At 38.7% G+C, this 18,238-nt stretch overlaps 3 protein-coding genes and 1 long non-coding RNA gene across 4 annotated transcripts; 2 read left to right on the forward strand and 2 right to left on the reverse strand.

Moving 5' to 3' along the window:
* Nucleotides 1–3,468: 3,468 nt before the first annotated feature.
* LOC146881698 (uncharacterized) lies at nucleotides 3,469–4,320 on the reverse strand. The gene is made up of 2 exons (XM_085669311.1): nucleotides 4,029–4,320; nucleotides 3,469–3,755 (listed from the first exon to the last, which is right to left on the reverse strand). Exons 1-2 carry the CDS (start codon nucleotides 4,318–4,320, stop codon nucleotides 3,469–3,471), a joined length of 579 nt encoding a protein of 192 aa, XP_085525437.1.
* Nucleotides 4,321–4,857: 537 nt separating this feature from the next.
* LOC146881699 (uncharacterized) lies at nucleotides 4,858–6,528 on the forward strand. Its single transcript, XM_085669312.1, has 4 exons — nucleotides 4,858–5,128; nucleotides 5,192–5,505; nucleotides 5,554–5,732; nucleotides 5,850–6,528. The coding sequence occupies exons 1-4, from the start codon at nucleotides 4,858–4,860 to the stop codon at nucleotides 6,526–6,528; spliced, it is 1,443 nt and encodes a 480-aa protein (XP_085525438.1).
* A 1,366-nt stretch (nucleotides 6,529–7,894) lies between these two features.
* LOC146881700 (uncharacterized) lies at nucleotides 7,895–13,209 on the forward strand. Its single transcript, XM_085669313.1, has 3 exons — nucleotides 7,895–7,976; nucleotides 8,104–8,478; nucleotides 13,109–13,209. The coding sequence occupies exons 1-3, from the start codon at nucleotides 7,895–7,897 to the stop codon at nucleotides 13,207–13,209; spliced, it is 558 nt and encodes a 185-aa protein (XP_085525439.1).
* A 2,254-nt stretch (nucleotides 13,210–15,463) lies between these two features.
* LOC114168604 (uncharacterized) lies at nucleotides 15,464–17,328 on the reverse strand. The gene is made up of 3 exons (XR_003600710.2): nucleotides 17,168–17,328; nucleotides 16,903–17,061; nucleotides 15,464–15,786 (listed from the first exon to the last, which is right to left on the reverse strand). It is a non-coding gene; the product is annotated as an uncharacterized LOC114168604 (long non-coding RNA).
* Nucleotides 17,329–18,238: the final 910 nt, after the last annotated feature.

An 18,238-nucleotide genomic window follows, 5' to 3' on the forward strand; every position in this document is an offset into this window, starting at 1 on the left:
AATCAGTTTTTAAATCGACTATTTTTTATTCTAGTTGGCTAACTCTGTTTTCTAGCTAGCTATTTAATCCTTTTAGCCGATTGTTCATGACAACAATTTTATTTGTCTCACTATGCAACTCCTCAAAGTCATGCAACAATTGGTAATAGTATTCTTATCCTTGGATGACAAGGAACTTACTTGGCTTCATGAGGATGATTCATATTCGGCCATGAGGCATAGATTTGCTTCCTCACTTCCTTCTTGAGATGAAGTACTTGTCGAATCATCATTGTCCTCCCAAGCTATGTAGGCACGTCTTTCCTTGCCCTTTTTCTCCTTTTTCCTATCATCAACCTTCTCCTTCTCTTTGTTAACATTAGGACATTCAATCTTGATATGTCCTTGCTTTCCACAATTACAACATGAGAATTTAGAAGAATTACTTGAATCATTTTGTTTAGAATTGTACCTCCTTTGATTACCTTTGTTGCCTTTCCTTTTGAGATACTTTCCAAACTTCTTGACTAGTAGATTCAAGTTCTCATTGTCACTAGATTCAACAACCTCTTCCTCGGTTTCATCATTTTTCTTAGATATAGCCTTCAAGGCTATGGATTTTATCTTTTGATCACTTGTTTGAAGCTCACTTAGCCTTTGCATTTCAATCTCATGCTCTCTAAGCTTACCAAACAGTGCAGTTGTTGTGATGATGGATAAATCCTTGGATTCAGATATGGAAGTCACCTTTGGTTGCCAATTTCTATCAAGACACTTAAACACTTTGATGTTTAGCTCCTCTTTGTAAAATTCTTTGCCTAGACCCATGAGATGGTTGACTATGTGAGTGAACCTCTTTTGCACTTCAGCTATGGACTCTCCTTTTTGCATCTTGAAAAGCTCATACTTTTGAATCAAGGCATGCTTCCTTGCTCTCTTCACTTCACTTGTTCCTTCATGTGTAACCTCTAGGATATCCCACATTTCCTTTGCATTCTTACATTGGGAGACCCTAAAAAAATCATCCATACTCAAAGATGAAGTGATGATGTTATTGGCATTGCAATCATATTGAGCTCTTCTCCTTTCTTCATCATTCCATTCACTCCAAGGCTTGTCCACCTACTTATTTTCAACAACACATTTAGGAGTATATGGTCTATCAACTATTGCATCCCAAATTCCTTTGTCTATAGATTTAATGAAAATTTGCATCCTTATTTTCCAAAACTGATAGTTTAGGCCACAAAACATAGGTGGTCTATGAATAGAGGCACCTTTAGCAAAAGGGAGTTTACTTTCAGCCATTTCAAAAAGATTTTTGATCAACTTGAATACCTTTCAAGCTCTAGATACCAATTGTTAGTTTTCAAATGGTGAGTTTAGCCAAGAAGGGGGAGGGGGTTGAATTGGCTTTATAAAACTTTTTCGAAAGCTTAAACCTCTTTTCAATTGAATCTAATGGACTGGAAAGTTTGGATGTAAATGCAGCATACCAATACACTTTCAGTCGATTAAAATATAAAACAACAGACTAAATTGATGCTATGAAATAGTCGATTAAAAAGACAAATTAGTCGGCTAAAATACTGGAGAATTATGCAGAATGCATAATTCACGAATTCAACTCAGACAACATTCTTTTACATACAAGACATGTTCCAATCAGTATTTATAACAAGTATAAAGCCTTAGATTACATAATAAGCATTAAATCACACCAAAGATCAAATTGCTTGGTTTTCTTGAGTTTTTAAAGAGTTTCAAAGAGAGTGAGATGAGGGAAGAAGAAAGCATAGCTGGTTTTATACTGGTTCACTCAATCATAGAGCTACATCCAGTTTTCTAGGACAACATGAGCCTGGTTTCCACTATATTCAAAAGTTTTACAAATCACAAACCAAGATTACACTTTTGAACACCAAAACACACAAGATTTTTGACTCACACAAAAATCTAGACACACAACCTACAAGAATCACACTTGCAGACCTGAAATCACATCAGGCAAACCATCCAGAGGCACAAGAACATCCAAACCTGATGGTGGTTGTCTCTAGCCAACCATACATGTGTTCTTCAAGCTACTCACAAGCCAAAATGCCTCCAAGATCAACCAAGATCTTCAAAGAACGAGTTCCAGCTGTGTATTGCAGAGAGAGAACGCTTCCCAGAGATGAATGACACAGTTTCGTTCAAAAAACCTCAAACTCGCACCTCTGCTCGCGAAAACACAGCTTGTGTAGTCTGGTTTAAGTGAAACCAGTCGATTGAATTTTTCGTACAATCAACTGATTTCACCTGACTTAAGTGAAATTAGTTGATTGAAAAATAATTCAACTAACTGAATGCATTCATACCAGAAACTATATACAACAAGCCTTTTAACCTATTAAAACCCATTTTAACAGATTAAAAAAGACACACTAAGGCACACAAGACATCTAACCTATGTCATATAGCCTATCAACAATGTATAACACTAACACATTACATTTAACATGTTATATACAGATTTAACACACTAAAACTTAATCTTCAAGAGGATCTTCATTAATCTTCATCAAACACTTAAGATCTTCATGCACATAGGCTACTAGTTTTTTATCTTGCATCAACACAGAACCCAAAACATGATATGAAGCGTCACAATACACTTCAAACGTCTTGGTCGTGTCTGGAATGGCTAGCACTAGGGCAGTTGTCAACCTCCTCTTCATATCCTTGAAGCAAGCTTCACACTCATCAGTCTAAGAGAAAGGCTGGTCCTTTCTAGTGAGCTATGCAATGGCTGCACCATCTTGGAGAATCCTTCCACAAATCACCGATAATAGCCAACTAAACCTAGAAAACTTATAATCTCTGTAATTATTTGCGGTCTCTCCCACTTCACCACTGTTTCAATCTTAGCCGGATCCACTATTATTCCTTGGGTTGAGATTACATGGCCTAAGAACTATACCTCATTCAGCCAAAATTCACACTTTGAAAACTTCCCATATAGCAGATGCTCTTTGACAACCTCCAATACCACTCTCAGATGCTCCGCGTGTTCTTCTTGAATCTTATATATATCAGTATGTCATCAATGAATACTACGACAAACTAATCCAAATACGATCGGAAGATTCTGTTCATATAGTCCATGAAGATTGCAGGAGCATTTGTCACCCCAAATGGAATTACCATATATTCATAGTGTCCATATCGTGACCTGAAAGTTGTCTTTTGCACATCCTCAGACTTCACCAAGATCTGATGATATCCAAACCTTAAGTCAATATTGGAGAACACTACTACCCCTCTCAATTGATCCAGCAAGTCATCAATTCTTGGTAGTGGGTATTTGTTCTTGATGGTCAGCTTGTTCAACTAGCGATAGTTAACACACAATTTGGAGTTGTCGTCCTTCTTTTTCACTAACAGCATTGGTGCTCCCCATGGTGATGCACTCGGTCAGATGAACTTCTTCTCAAGCAGATCTTCTATTTACTTCTTCAATTCAGCTAACTCTATTGGCGCCATCCGATACGGTGCCATGGACACTAGGCTAGTCCCAGGGATGAGATCAATAGTGAAATCCACATCCTTGCTTGGCGATAGTTTTGGTATTTCATTTGGGAAGACATCCACAAACTCGTCCACCATTGGTATGCTCCTAATCTGCTCAATTGTACTCTTCTTCTCTCCTTGAGTCACTATCATGAAGCAAGTAGCTCCAGCTTCTACTTCCTTCATCGCCTTCTGAGCTGAGATCAACTCTTGTCCTACTGTCTCTGGGAATACCAATATGTGTCATCCGTAATCGATGACAATATGGTTGCCTGACAGCTAGTCCATTCTCAAAATCACGTCTAGGCCCTTTATTAGCAAGCAGATGAGATTCACCTTGAAACTGCAGCATGCCACTTCTTTAGGGCATCCCACACAAACAGAAGTGGTAGATACCTCGCCAGACGTTGGTGTCGCAACTATCAGCTCGCACCCCAACTCTCACAACACAATTCTAAGCCTCCTCACGCATTCATTAGACACGAATGAATGGGTACCTCCTGAATCAAACAACACGACAACCTCGTGATCAAACAACAAACAAGTATTATGCACCAGGTTACCTGATTGGGTTGCCTCGGTGATCGTCAAGGCAAATACACGCCCTGGCGCTATGAGCCGCTCTCCAACTGGTTTTTTGGCTGGTGCGCCTCTAGCTGGTTTCTTGTTAGGACAATGACGTGCAAAATGTCCAGTTTTGCTCACATACATAACACTTGTCAGTGCTAAAACCTCCTCTATAACTGCCAGAGGGTTTTGGATAGTGCCTCTTAAGATGTTCTCCACCATAGTTAAAGCACTATAGTTTCCGGGACGAAGTCTACAGATGACTATAAGGTTTCTTCTGATGTTTAATATTGGGCGTAGTCTTCTATGATCGTGCCACTCTACTAGGCCCCATCTCCAGCTGCTCAACCGCCTTGACTTGCTTCACTAAGACTGAGAATTCTCTTATTCTCAAGGATAGGAGGAATCTGCGGAGTTCATGCTTCAATCCGCCCTCATATTTTATACATCTCCACTCCTCCGTGATTGTGGGCAAATAGAATCTCGCAAAATACTCAAACCTGTCTGTGTATGCATGCACAGTTAGGTTCCCTTGCTGAAATGTGAGGAATTCAACTTCCCTCTCATGTCTGGCAGAGTCAGGGAAGTATTTCTCCAGGAATCTTGTCCTGAAGGAAGTCCAAGTCATTGCTTCCTCACAGGTCAACATCAGCTGCTGCAAGCCTACCCACCAATATTTTACATCTGCTACGAGCAGAAAGGTGACGGAAGACAGTTTCTGTGCATCAGTGCACTCTATCACTGTATAGATCTTCTCACATGCTCTGGCCACCGACTACCTCCAGGAGGATACAATGCTATAATTGTGGCGGGGAGCACTTGAGGAGAGACTGTACTAGACCTGCCAGTAGTACAGGTGGAGACAGTAGCACTGGTAAGTGCTACGTGTGTGAGCAGACTGGACACTTTGCACGACAGTGTCCTAAAAGAAAACCCGTTGGAGGTGCGCCAGCCAAGAAACCTGTAGGAGATCGGTCCAGAGCACCAGGGCGTGTGTTCGCCTTGACGACTACAGAGGCAAAACAGTCAGGTAACCTCTTATAGTTTTTGTGTCTGTTGTGTGACCACGAGGTGGTAGTGTTGTTTGACTCAGGAGCCACTCATTCATTCGTGTCTAATGAATGCGTGAGGAGGCTTAGGCTTACGATGCGAGAGCTGGGGTGCGAGCTAATAGTCGCGACGACAGCATCTGGAGAGGTATCCACCACTTTTGTGGGCGTGGGGTGCCCTATGGAGGTGGCAGGCCGCAGGTTCACGCTGAATCTTATTTGCTTGCCGATGGAGGGTTTGGATGTGATACTGGGCATGGACTGGTTGTCGAGCAACCATGTTGTCATTGATTGCGGGCAGCGCAGGATAATGTTTCCACATACGGCAGGGTTGGAGCTTATCTCGTCTAATCAGGCGGTGTGAGAGATTGAGGCTGGAGCTACGTGTTACATGATTGTGGCTCAGGCGGGGAAGATGAGCACGGTCGAGAAGATCAGCAGGATTCTGGTAGTGGATGAATACGCAGATATATTTCCGGACGAGATTCCAGAGTTGCCGCCTAGCAGGGATGTGGATTTCTCCATTGATCTCATCCCTGGCGCTAGGCCAGTTTCTATGGCACCGTACCGGATGGCGCCTGCTGAGTTAGCTGAATCAAAGAAATAGATTGAGGATCTGCTTGAGAAGAAGTTCATCCAACCGAGTGCGTCACCGTGGGGAGCATTGGTTCTGTTAGTGAAAAAGAAGGATGGTAGCTCCAGGTTATGCGTTGATTACCGGCAGCTGAACAAGTTAACAATAAAGAATAAGTACCCGTTGCCAAGGATTGATGACCTGTTGGATCAGCTGAGGGGAGCTGCGGTGTTCTCGAAGATAGACTTGAGATTTGGATACCATCAGATCCTAGTCAGGCCGGAGGACATACAGAAGACTACTTTTAGGTCACGTTATGTCCACTACGAGTATGTAGTGATGCCATTCGGGGTGACCAATGCGCCGGCTATATTCATGGATTACATGAATAAGATTTTCCAGCCATATCTAGATCAGTTTGTGGTAGTGTTTATCGACGATCTTCTGATCTACTCCGAGAGCAGAGAAGAACATGCAAAGCATTTGAGAGTGGTGTTGGGGATTCTCAGAGAGCACCCGTTGTTTGGGAAGCTATCAAAATGTGAATTCTGGTTGGAGGAGGTACAATTCCTGGGCCATGTGACCTCAGCCCAAGGAATAGCAGTTGATCCGGCTAAGATCGAGACAGTGGTGAAGTGGGAAAGGCTCCAGACAGTTTCAGAGGTGCGGAGTTTCCTGGGTTTGGCAAGGTATTACCGACGATTTGTGGAGGGCTTCTCCAAGATGGTGAGTCCCCTGACACAACTTACCCGAAAGGACCAGCCTTTCTCATGGACAGATGAGTGTGAAGCCTGCTTTGAGATATGAAGAGGAGATTGACTATCGCACCGATACTGGCAATCCCTGACACGACTAAAACTTTTGAGGTGTATTGTGACGCCTCGTATCAGGGGTTGGGTTGTGTGCTCATGCAGGATAAACAACATGTTGCGTATGCATCGAGACAGTTGAAGGTGCATGAGAAAAATTATCCGACCCACGACTTGGTGTTAGCGGCAATTGTGTTTGCTCTCAAGAAATGGGGGCATTACTTGTATGGGGCGCAGTTTCAAGTATTCAGCGATCCTAAAAGCTTAAAATACTTGTTTGATCAGAAGGAGCTGAATATGAGGCAGAGGCGTTGGATGGAATATTTAAAGGACTACGACTTTGAGCTATTGTACCACCCTGGTAAAGCTAATGTCGTAGTGGATGCCCTGAGTAGGAAGAGAATTCATGCGTCAGCCATGATGATTAGGGAGTTGGAGTTGATAGAACAGTTGAGGGACATGAATCTGAGGCTGGATATGGGACCTGGACAAATACGATGCAGCATGCTGAGGATCACGAATGAGTTCCTAGATGAGCTTCGAGTGGAACAGGGTAAGGATCAGGAGCTGCAACAGATCATTGATGAGTTGGGCATTGAGAAGAGGAAGGATTTTTGGATGGGCAGAGATGGGATTCTACGATTCAGGGAGAGAGTGTGTGTTCCTAGTAGCAAAGTTCTGAGGAAGATGCTCCTAGATGAGGGGCATAAGAGTCGTCCTAGCATGCACCCTGGTATGACTAAGATGTATAAAGATTTGAAAGCTACTTTCTGGTGGACGGGTATGAAGACAGATGTGGCTGATTACGTCGCTTCCTGCTTGGTATGTCAGAAAGCGAAGATCGAGCACCAGAGACCAGGGGGTATGTTAGAGCCTCTGGACATTCCATAGTGGAAATGGGACAACATTTCCATGGATTTTGTCACACACCTGTCGAGATCGGTGAGAGGGCATGACTCAATCTGGATGATAGTAGACAGATTGATGAAGTGTGCTGATTTTCTGCCGATTAATCAGAAGATGAATATGGATAAGCTGGCAGATTTATATGTTCGGGAGATTGTCAGGTTACATGGGGTGCTGGTGAGTATTGTGTCGGACAAAGACCCGAGGCTCACATCGAGGTTCTAGAAGTCATTGCAGAACGCTTTGGGTACTCAGCTCAAAATGAGCTCCGCCTATCATCCTCAGACAGATGGGCAGTCTGAGTGGACCATACAGTCGTTGGAGGACCTATTGAGAACATGTGTTTTAGACCATTTGGGTACATGGAATGATGTGTTGCCACTGGTAGAATTCACTTATAATAACAGTTATCATTCCAGTATTGGAATGGCGCCTTACGAGGCATTGTATGGTAGGAGATGCCGGACACCATTATGTTGGCAGCAGGATGGCGAGGCAGTGGTTCTTGGGCCAGAGTTCTTACAGTAGACCACCGAGAAGGTGAGGGTGATACAGGATCGGATGCGCGCAACTCAGAGCAGGCAAAAATCTTATGCAGATAAGAGGAGGATGCCGCTTGAGTTTGAGGCAAGGGATCACGTGTTTCTTTGAGTGATGCCTACAGCAGGCATTGGTTGGGCACTTAAATCGAGAAGGTTGACGCTTCGATTCATCGGGCCATATCAGATCTCGAGATGGATTGGCCCTGCAGCATATGAGATAGCTTTGCCACCGCACTTGGGAAACTTGCATAATGTTTTTCATGTGTCACAACTGAGGAAATACATAGCCGATCCTACGCATGTTCTGGAGGATGATGATATGCAGATACGGGAAGACTTGACCATTGGAGCCGGATCGGTGAGAATCTTGGATTCTCAAGTAAAGCAGCTCAGAGGGAAGGAAATCATAACTGTAAAAGTACTATGGGATGAGGCAACTCAGGAAATGACATGGGAGATGGAAGACGTCATAAGGCGGTCCTATCCTCATCTTTTCACGGGTAAGTTCTCTTTTTCGTTCGAGGACGAAAAATTTTAAAGGTGGGAGTATTGTAAGACCTGTAGGATTTAATTAATTAAATAATTAATTAATTAATAAATTGCGGGTGGAGAAATAATTATGACATTAAATTATGGTTGGTATGACGTGAAAAAGTGCTAGCTCATGTGGTTAAGAGTACTTTGATTGTGTGAGAGGACTTGGGTTCGAGTCCTATGTATGCTAACTTTTGGATGTTATTGTTTTAATATTTAAATCTATGTAATCATGTTTTGGTATAATATGATAATTGAATTATGATTGCTAGCATGAAATATGAATTGGTTAAATGGTTTGATATTGATTTGGAAATTGCATGGTTATGGGTTCAAGCCTTGGAGAACTTACATTAAACTTTATTTTTGGCATTTTTGGATTTGGCTTGAATATGAAAAGGTTGAAAGGAAACCCTAGTGGTGTGGCAGCTGAGGGGTGGCTGGAAAATAGCCATAATGAATTGGTAAATGACATTAAACACCACTTAATAGTAAATTTTCGTCCTAAGGCATTTAGCTAGTTTTTAGGCACACTTTAAAAGGTAAAACTAGGTTAATAGCTAAGGTTTGAAGAGCTGGAAAATATACCTAGAGAGAGCACGAAAATCTAAGAGTTAGTGAGGTTTGAGAGGGATTTTTGGGACTGAATTGTGAGAAGGCTAAGGAGACCATTGGCGTAGGGAGAAATTCTAATCATCAAGCTTTAAGCAAAGGAAAACCAGGTTAGGGGAGTTGAACCCATTTCTTTTTATGTATTTACTTATTCTGTATGGAAGCATGAACCATTGGGAGTGTATATATGTTAAATTTTTGTGGAATTGCACGTTTCTGGAAAATTCCCAAAAACCGCCTGGCGGGCTGTTCGTAGCCGTCAGGCGACATATGTGGTAGTGTAGTGAAATTCTGGGTTCCCTGAGGAACCGCCTGGCGATGAATCCCGGTACCGCCAGGCACCATAAACCTGTAACCTAGTTCCTAGGTTTTTCGATGAACTGCCTGGCGGTGATGAATACCCGCCAGGCGACGCGAATGGAATTGGCTCGGTTTTGGTGTTCTGTGTGTTCTAGAATGATTCTGATCGGGGAAAAATGTAGTTCCACCGAATGATTGATGAATTGAGTCATTATATTGTAGAAATCCATAGGGTCGAGTGCCAATATGATGAAGTGCTATGAAATCCCTGTTTGATTGAACGTTGTGGTATCCTATGGTATGATTGAACGCGAAATGTTATGAATTGTAGTAGAAATTGATGATTAATGTTGCTAGGTTTTGGGGTTACTCTGAATGTGGTTGGAATCTGAATGGAGAATGAAGGGAATTAGCAAAGCAGGATAAGTGGTAGGGGCACGGATTCTGGAAAATAACCTGGAGTTGGCAGATGGAGTGTACCGCCTGGCGGCACGCAGCTTGCCGCCAGGCGTCGACGCAGAAGTTACCATGCTGCGTTGACGAAATGAATGCGGAGGGGTTGGGTAGTTGATCTGGAAAGAATTAGTTCATTAGGAGGAAATTGGGGTCGTGAAACTAATAGGTCATGAGTTGTTCTATTTACATTGCGGTCAAGCATGTTGGGATAGGTCATATGAATATTCGAACACAAGAATTGTCAATAATCAGGAGAAAGCTTAAGTTTGGGTTAATCAGAAGGTATGGTTTTGATGGCTGAGTTGATTGTTATAGCAAGTATAAGAATTTAATATGTTGGGGGCATGGGAAGATGCGTTGGTATAGCATATATGTAAGCCTTGAAAAGAGAACCTGTGAGCAAGTTATTAAGTAGTGAACTATTAGTACTTAGAGTGATGAACAGAATACTTAAATCGGTATTAGCAACTCTGTTAAGCTTGGGGTTTCAGGTACGGCTCATAATAAAGTTTTAGAATAGTATTTGAGCCACAACATTTTAAACTCCTGTGCTCCACCCTCCACCCTAGTATTTGAGCCTTTGAAATTACCCCTGTGCTCCACAACATTTTAAACTCCTTATTCTCTTCTTTTTCATCAGTCCTTTGCAATGTGTTGTAGGCTGACTTTACCGAGAAGACCCCATCGTCACCGTCTTTCCATTTCCAAGTATCGGGATGGCCCTTGCGAAATCATGGAATATTAATAATAAGGAGGAATTGTTCCTCCATAGTTGACTCCCAAACGAATCTAGGTCTCCTCCAAGTTAGGTCCCAAGTCCATATATTGTCCTCCCAGTGTCCAACCTCCCCAATAACCATATGTTTACACTCAGACAACGACTACAACCTAGGGAACCTACATCTAAGTGTTTCTCCCCAAATCCAATTGTCTTCCCAGAATTTCACTTTTTTCCCTTCTCCTACCACCCATTCTACGCTTTTATCAAACCAAAGTCCTTGCATTGTGCTCCCACACACTTTATAAATGTCTAGCCACCACTTGGATACAAACCTTGATATGTTAGGATCGCTAAGGTTCCTCCATGATCCATACTTCGACTCTATGACCTATTTCCAAAGACCGTCGTCCTCCACACCTAATCTCCATTTCCATTTAGGTAAGAGTGCAATATTAAAATTCCAAGTGTCTCTTATTCCCAGGCCCCCTGTCTCCTTTGGTTTGCATATATTTTCCCATTTGACCCACGCTATTTTCCTAGCTTCCGATCCCCATCCCCAAAGGAAGTTTCTTTGAATTTTTAGGTGTTTATTGTTCACACACCTTGGCATTTTATAGAAAGACATGTAATATGATGGCAAAGCAGATAGGACGTATTTAATTAGACATACCCGACCAACCATACTTATAAGTTTGCCTTTCCAACTAGATAATCGGCTTTTGACATTCTCAATCATTGGTTGCCAGAATTGTTTTAGTCTTGGGTTCCGCCAATTGGCATTCCTAGATACGTAAATGGAATTTTCATATGTTTACAGTTTAGAGTGTTAGAGAACTCATTTATCATTGACGCATCCAAGCCCTGCCCCCAAACTTTAGTTTTGGAGAAGTTAACCCTAAGTCCTGATACCAGCTCAAAACATCTTAATACAGCTTTCAATATCAGTGCGTTTTGAACTTTTGTTTCACACAAGAAAAGGGTATCATCTGCAAACTGCAATAATCCCACTTTAGTTCCATTTGAACCCACTTTTATCCCATCATATAAATTTTTCTTAACAGCTTGTCTGACTAACCCTGCCAAGCCCTCTACAACGATAAGGAATAGGAAGGAGGCCATTGGATCACCCTGTCTGAGACCTCTTGTTGGGACAAACTCCTTAGTAGGGCTCCTGTTGACCAGAACTGACACCGACGAAGTATTAAACTAACCAAGAAAAACTTATCTCTTTAGTTAATGATTGATACATTGAAAACACCTATTTTTATGAGTCGACTTGGGCTGTTCAAAGAACCATATCCTGGACGATATATGGTCCCCCAACCTTGAGCTGAATCTTGAGCTGAATGAGACAAAAAGACTTTACTATTCATCTTTACCGAATAAGACAGTATAATGGATATATGGCATTTTAACATGAACAAAGGGTTATTAAGAATATGTGGTTCTCAATATGCCTTTTAATATTGGAAAAAGATAAACTGACTCCTAAAAGTTACTACTTTTTTTACTCCCTTACGTGTCACTGGCAGATGGAATTTTGAAAAGAATTTTGATTTATTATTTTAATTGCTGATGTGGCATTGAATACGCGTTGGAACTTAAATGGGGAGAAAAAAAGGAGCTAGGTTTTGAGTTTGTTTCGTCTGTCTTGCTCAGAGAAAATCGTTCCTGTCTCTCACTGCCATCTTTTGTTTTCATACACACAATTGGAACAGAGACTCGGAGAAAAAGAAGTGACTAGGGTTTCATTAGAAAGAAAATGGCTTTTGGGTTTGCTTCGTCTCTCTTATTCTTGCCACAGGAATTACAATTGAAAAAGTGGCATCACTGGACCAAGAATTACAATTGCTTATTCTTGTGGATTTTTATTATTGTTTATGATGCATAATTGATTAGGTTCTACCATGTGCAAATGGTGATAGTTTTATAATAATTTTCATTTTGTTTTCTTGCATTCAATGTTAAAGAAAGTGTAGTACATTGCATCCATTGGGTTCTTTGGTGAAAAGGAATAGTGGTGCTGAGGTAATTAAGGTTGAGGATTAAGTGGTTGATTAAGTTTCTTGTGTAATTTTTGGATCTGAATTACATAACAAATAAGCATCAAGACTGTGAGACTAAAAGATAGCAAGAAGTAGTCATTCATAGAAGAAATAATAATATATCTTTTAAATTGTATTATGCTCTACTTGTGTTTCATACTGACAATGGCTTTTCGGGTCTTTAGCTTTGCATTAGAGGACATGAGTCCAAAGTAATAAGATAATATTCTTGTAAGCAGTAAGGTGTGATGATCTTACTTGCCACTCTTTATACAACCTTTGTATTTGTTGTGTATATTTAGATTCAAACGTGGTATTGCTCCTATATTTTGGTGAACATTGAAATAAATAGATAATCTCTTAAAATGTAATGTTGTAATCTTTTGGAGGTAGAAATGTCAATAGATTTTTTAGTCAAGTTGATTAAACTGAAACTTAGACAATTAATTGTTGAATGTGCAGGAGTTTTGGATGATGATGCTGTTGACCAGGTGATTCATCAGCAGGAAGGCAACATTTTGGATGCATGTAGCTCATTATATTTTTTTCATTCGTATTTCTAAATTCAAGAACAAGTATGATAATTCACGAGGTGTATTTCACGAAATTTGATAAATATATTAAGACTTAGACTAATTTGACGTATATATTGTTATATTTTTTTATTTTTTAAATTGAATTGATATAATTTTGTGATATTCTTGTAATTAGTAAAGATTGTTACTGTGTGCAAAAACTATTGGTGTAGTGAGCAATCACATACCAAAGATTGTTACTGTGTGCAAAAACTAATACTCAACTCAACACTTAATATATCAAGGGTCAACAATTAATAGTTCCAGAGTTATGATGTTTGTCATGTGGGAGTTGACCAATTATCCCACACCAGATTTCATTATGTAGAATATAGCTTCCATAAACCATAGTGATGTGTTTTAATTCCTTGAAACCGGTTTACATGTTGAGTGTTTTACCATAGACCACAAATTGTTACTATGTGCAAAAAGAACTGCTAAGGTCAACACTTAATATATTCGTGGTCAGCAAACTATAGTTCCAGAGTTATGATGTCTATAATGTGGGAGTAGTGGACCAATTATCTCACACCAGATTTCATCATGTTCAATATGGCTTCCATACACCTTAGTGAAGTGTTTTAATTCACTGAAATTGATTTACATGTTGAATGGCTTACCACAGACCACAAATTGTTATTGTGTGCAAAAAGTACTACTTCGGTCAACACTTAATATATCAATGGTCATCAGTTAATAGTTCCAAAGTTATGATGTTTGTCATGTGGGAGTTATGGACCAATTATCTCACACCAGATCTCAGCATGTTCAATATAGCTTCCATATACCTTTGTGAGGTGTTTTAATTCACTGAAACTGGTTTATATGTTGAGTGGATTACCACAGACCACATATTGTTATTGTGTGCAAAATGTAATGCGTAGGTCAACACTTAATATATCAAGGGTTAGCAATTAATTGTTCCAAAGTTATGATGTTTGGCATGTGTGATTTATGGGCCAATTATCTCGCACCAGATTTTATTATGTTTTGAATATAACTTCCATAAACCTTAGTGAGGTGTTTTAATTCCCTAAAACCAGTTTACATGTTGAATGTCTTACCACAAACCAAATATTGTTATTGTGTGCAAAAAGTAATGCGCAAGTCAACACTTAATATATTAAGGGTCAGCAATTAATTGTTCCAAAGTTATGATGTTTGGTATGTGGGATTTATGGGCCAATTATACCACACCAGATTTCATTATGTTTTGAATATAGCTTCCATAAACCTTAGTGAGGTATTTTAATTCCTTGAAACCAGTTTACATGTTAAGTGTCTTACCATAGACCACATATTGTTATTGTGTGCAAAAAGTAATCCGCAAGTCAACACTTAATATATTAAGGGTCAACAATTAATTGTTCCAAAGTTATGATGTTTGGCTTATGATTTCATTATGTTTTGAATATAGCTTCCATAAACCTTAGTAAGGTCTTTTAATTCCCTGAAATCGGTTTACATGTTTAGTGTCTTACCACAAACCACAAAATATTACCGTGTACAAAAAGAACTGTTAAGGTTAACACTTAATATATCAAAGGTCAGCAGTTGATAGTTCTAGTTCCAGAGTTATAATGTCTATAATGTAGGAGTTGTGGACCAATTATCCCTCACCAGATTTCATCATGTTCAATATAGTTTCCATGTACCTTAGTGAAATGTTTTAATTCACTTAAATTGGTTTACATGTTAAGTGGCTTACCACAGACCTTGGATTGTTATTGTGTACAAAAAATATTGCGTAGGTCAACTCTTAATATATCAATAGGCATCAATTACTAGTTACTTAGTTATGATATTCTTATTCTTTGTAAAAAAAATGAAGTTAATTTACTGACATATATTCTTATGTTTTTTTAGTATTTAATTTAATTTCAAAAAATTTAACATCGACTTAATGAAAAAAATGTTACAAATTAATTTAACTCATCTTTTGATGAAATAATTTATTAGAAAAAACATACACAATTTTGCTAATTAATTTTATGAAAAAATATATTCAAAAGAATTACATTCTTTTTACAACAAAAATATACATTACATAAAAAAATGAAAATAAATAACATTAGATTAAATAATAATTCGTGTTATTTTTGTTTCTCCAACAATTTATTGGCACTGATGTTTACATTAGAGAATCGCATTAATTAGGCAATTATAAATATGATAGCAATCTTTTCATTCTATTATCAATATCTAATGCTATTAATCAGTAAATCACGAACAAGGAAAAACATATAATAATTATGATTTTCATCATGACACCAAGTGGCACCATGCTATAGTAAAAAAAATGTTACACATTCATTATTCTTAATCTTCTCTAAGCTTATACCATTTTAGATTTCTTTTGTGAACTGCATTCTTTGTCCTCTAAAAAAAGTCTCTGTTGTATGTTGCATCTTTGCTAAAAAATTAATGGTTTTAACCATGTCACTAATCAAATGTCGAGTATGTGTGCTTCCTCCTGAATGCACATTGCTACAACTGCTAGTTTCCTCTACAAGAAATTCCCCCATTTCCTTGGAATCCATTCCTGTTAAGTTTGTTCACAACAACCTGCATCAAAGTAACACAACAACAACCTACATCAAAGCTACTTCTAATATTACTACTTTACTACTATGACTGAAAATTGATACCTAAGTTACCTAAACATCAAACTCACATTCTAAACAACTTCTAAATGCTAAAAGAATGCTAAAAGCTAATCTAACTACAACCAAAAAATAAGAAATGCAAAATTTCACTATTAAGACCAATAAATGCATCTTAGAGTAGGCTAAAGCTAGAACTTCACTAAATTAGAGAAGGAAAACGTAAAACATCTATCTAAACAAGTTTAGAATGCCTATCTTAGCTTTTATTGCATCGAAACCACAATTATTGCAATAGCAAAACAAGTTTAGAAACCTTGGGAGAAACAAGCGAAAGACCAAGACTTTATTGAGAAAATGGAATGCTTGGGAGAACACCCCACCTCATTCGATTTTGAATCTCGCATTCCAAAAAGTGAAGAGTGAGGAAAGGGAATCAAGAGCTCTGAACATTATGGTTAAAGATAAAATTCAAAGCCTACATATGTTGCCAACTCCCAATTTAGTTCCTTTACATAAAAACTTACGGAATCGTTCTCTGCAAACATTAAAATTCAAAGCCTACATATGTTGCCAATTCCCAATTTAGTTCCTTTACATAAAAACTTACGGAATCGTTCTCTGCAAACATTATCAGTGTATTTAAAATTTCTTCCTACCTATAAGGAACTAAATTAAGAATCTATAAGACCAAATTAAGAATACATAAAGAAAATTAACTTTGACAAAGGACCAAATCGGTAACCTTTACACCATTATATCTAATTTAGTAAGGTTTTTTAAAAGGATCAAAGAGAAAAATCTTAACATAAATAGGGGTTGAATTATATTTTTAACCTAAAAAGATTATTTAAAACATTAGAATAACCAAGTAAAGGGATTATCAAGTCCTTGAAATTGCATCCATTGACACCAAGAAAAAGGAAGGCAAGGGATTAGTAGTACCATGGCCACCCAATGGTCCTGAAATTTAGAAATAAGAAATTTAAAAAGAACATATTTTGGTGAGCATGGATTAAAGTACATGAACCCTGAAATGATTAGATACGAGAAATAAGACGAGAGTTTAGGAGAATACATTTCGTATGAACTTGCTGAGGTTGCGGGGATTGTTGGCGAAAGTAAGAATGATTGGCATAGTCACATAATCACCCAACTTGCCAATTTCTACAATCCCTTTGGAAGTGTCCAGAGACCACATCGTACCTTTACCATCACCAACAAATACGAACACCAGCTACAACAAATTCAAGTACTATGTTGGTGTTTTCCTTGAAATATAGAAACTGCTTATAAAAAGGAATATGATATTAAAAAATGAAATAGAGAGGGAGAAGCAGGACCTTGCCCTAGTAGCGACAGAGGAAAATGGTCCTCATCGACGCGGCGGCGAGAGGATGTGAGATCCGATGTTGGTCCAGTATGACAGTTTGACAATTTGCATTTCTGTGAGTATGGAGATAGAAGAGACGGAGCAAACGCAAAACTCATTTTCTTTCGAACAAAACCCTAGTCCCTTCTTTTTCCCCTGTCTCGGTTCCAATTATGTGTACAAAAACAAAAGATGACAATGAGAGGGGAAACCACAAACTCAAAACCTAAACCCTTATTTTTCTCCCAATTTAAGTTCCAACGCGTATTCAATACCACATCAACAATTAAAATAATAAATCAAAATTCTTTTCAAAATTCCACCTGCTAGTGACACGTAAAGAAGTAAAAAAGTAGTAACTTTTAGGGAGTCAATTTATCATTTTCCTTTAATATTAGGGAGACATTCTAACAAACATAACTTTTGAATAGTCTTTTAATTTACACCTAGCTAGTTTATCCACGTGTTAGCATTGAAGGCTTCTGATAAACAAAATGAATAAAGTACCTAGTACTCTCATAATCCAATTATTCAAAATTTGGAATGTGAGATCTAAGGAATTCAATGTACTCAATCGTTGATATTTGAGTTTTGAGTTTTGTCTCTTTTCTCACTTAAAAGCAATCGTACCAAAATAAAATCTCAAGTACCACTTTATTTTCTTCTTGTTTCATCAGCTAAAGGAAAGAAAAGCTAGCCACACACCCTCATCCTTATTTCCTTGCGTATCCACTCAAACCAACAAATCCAAACAAGGACAATCATCACTCTTATTTTCGTGTGAACAATGCACTGCTAAAAGCAAATATAGGCTTAATCCAAACAACTTTCCTTTTCTCTTCTTTCTTTTCCTTTCCATCACCACCTCAATTCAAAGAACGTACAAAACCTTATAGCAATGGATTACTATTCACACAAATGGAAAGAAGAACAAAATTCAAAATTAAATGTATACACAACAAGATGTGAAGACGCAAAAATCAAGATATAACTTTAATCTCAACTTTTCGTGCAATTTAGTGTAGATTTGCTATGAGAGTAT

Source organism: Vigna unguiculata, chromosome 11, assembly GCF_037176805.1.
Source record: "Vigna unguiculata cultivar grain cowpea cultivar isolate G323 ecotype 2 chromosome 11, ASM3717680v1, whole genome shotgun sequence".
NCBI lineage: Eukaryota > Viridiplantae > Streptophyta > Magnoliopsida > Fabales > Fabaceae > Vigna > Vigna unguiculata.

What these genes read in the sequence shown, in the direction of transcription:
- LOC146881698 (XM_085669311.1), bottom strand. Translation starts at nt 4,320, where the DNA reads ATGGTGGAGAACATCTTAAGAGGCACTATCCAAAACCCTCTGGCAGTT. An exon ending in CGTGTTGTTTGATTCAGGAG is followed by an intron (nt 3,756 to 4,028) that starts GTACCCATTCAT and finishes TGGTATTCCCAG; the next exon opens with AGACAGTAGGACAAGAGTTG.
- LOC146881699 (XM_085669312.1), top strand. Translation starts at nt 4,858, where the DNA reads ATGCTCTGGCCACCGACTACCTCCAGGAGGATACAATGCTATAATTGT. An exon ending in TACAGAGGCAAAACAGTCAG is followed by an intron (nt 5,129 to 5,191) that starts GTAACCTCTTAT and finishes TGTTTGACTCAG; the next exon opens with GAGCCACTCATTCATTCGTG. An exon ending in TTATCTCGTCTAATCAGGCG is followed by an intron (nt 5,506 to 5,553) that starts GTGTGAGAGATT and finishes ATTGTGGCTCAG; the next exon opens with GCGGGGAAGATGAGCACGGT.
- LOC146881700 (XM_085669313.1), top strand. Translation starts at nt 7,895, where the DNA reads ATGCCGGACACCATTATGTTGGCAGCAGGATGGCGAGGCAGTGGTTCT. An exon ending in TACAGTAGACCACCGAGAAG is followed by an intron (nt 7,977 to 8,103) that starts GTGAGGGTGATA and finishes TGCCTACAGCAG; the next exon opens with GCATTGGTTGGGCACTTAAA. An exon ending in CTATCCTCATCTTTTCACGG is followed by an intron (nt 8,479 to 13,108) that starts GTAAGTTCTCTT and finishes TTGAATGTGCAG; the next exon opens with GAGTTTTGGATGATGATGCT.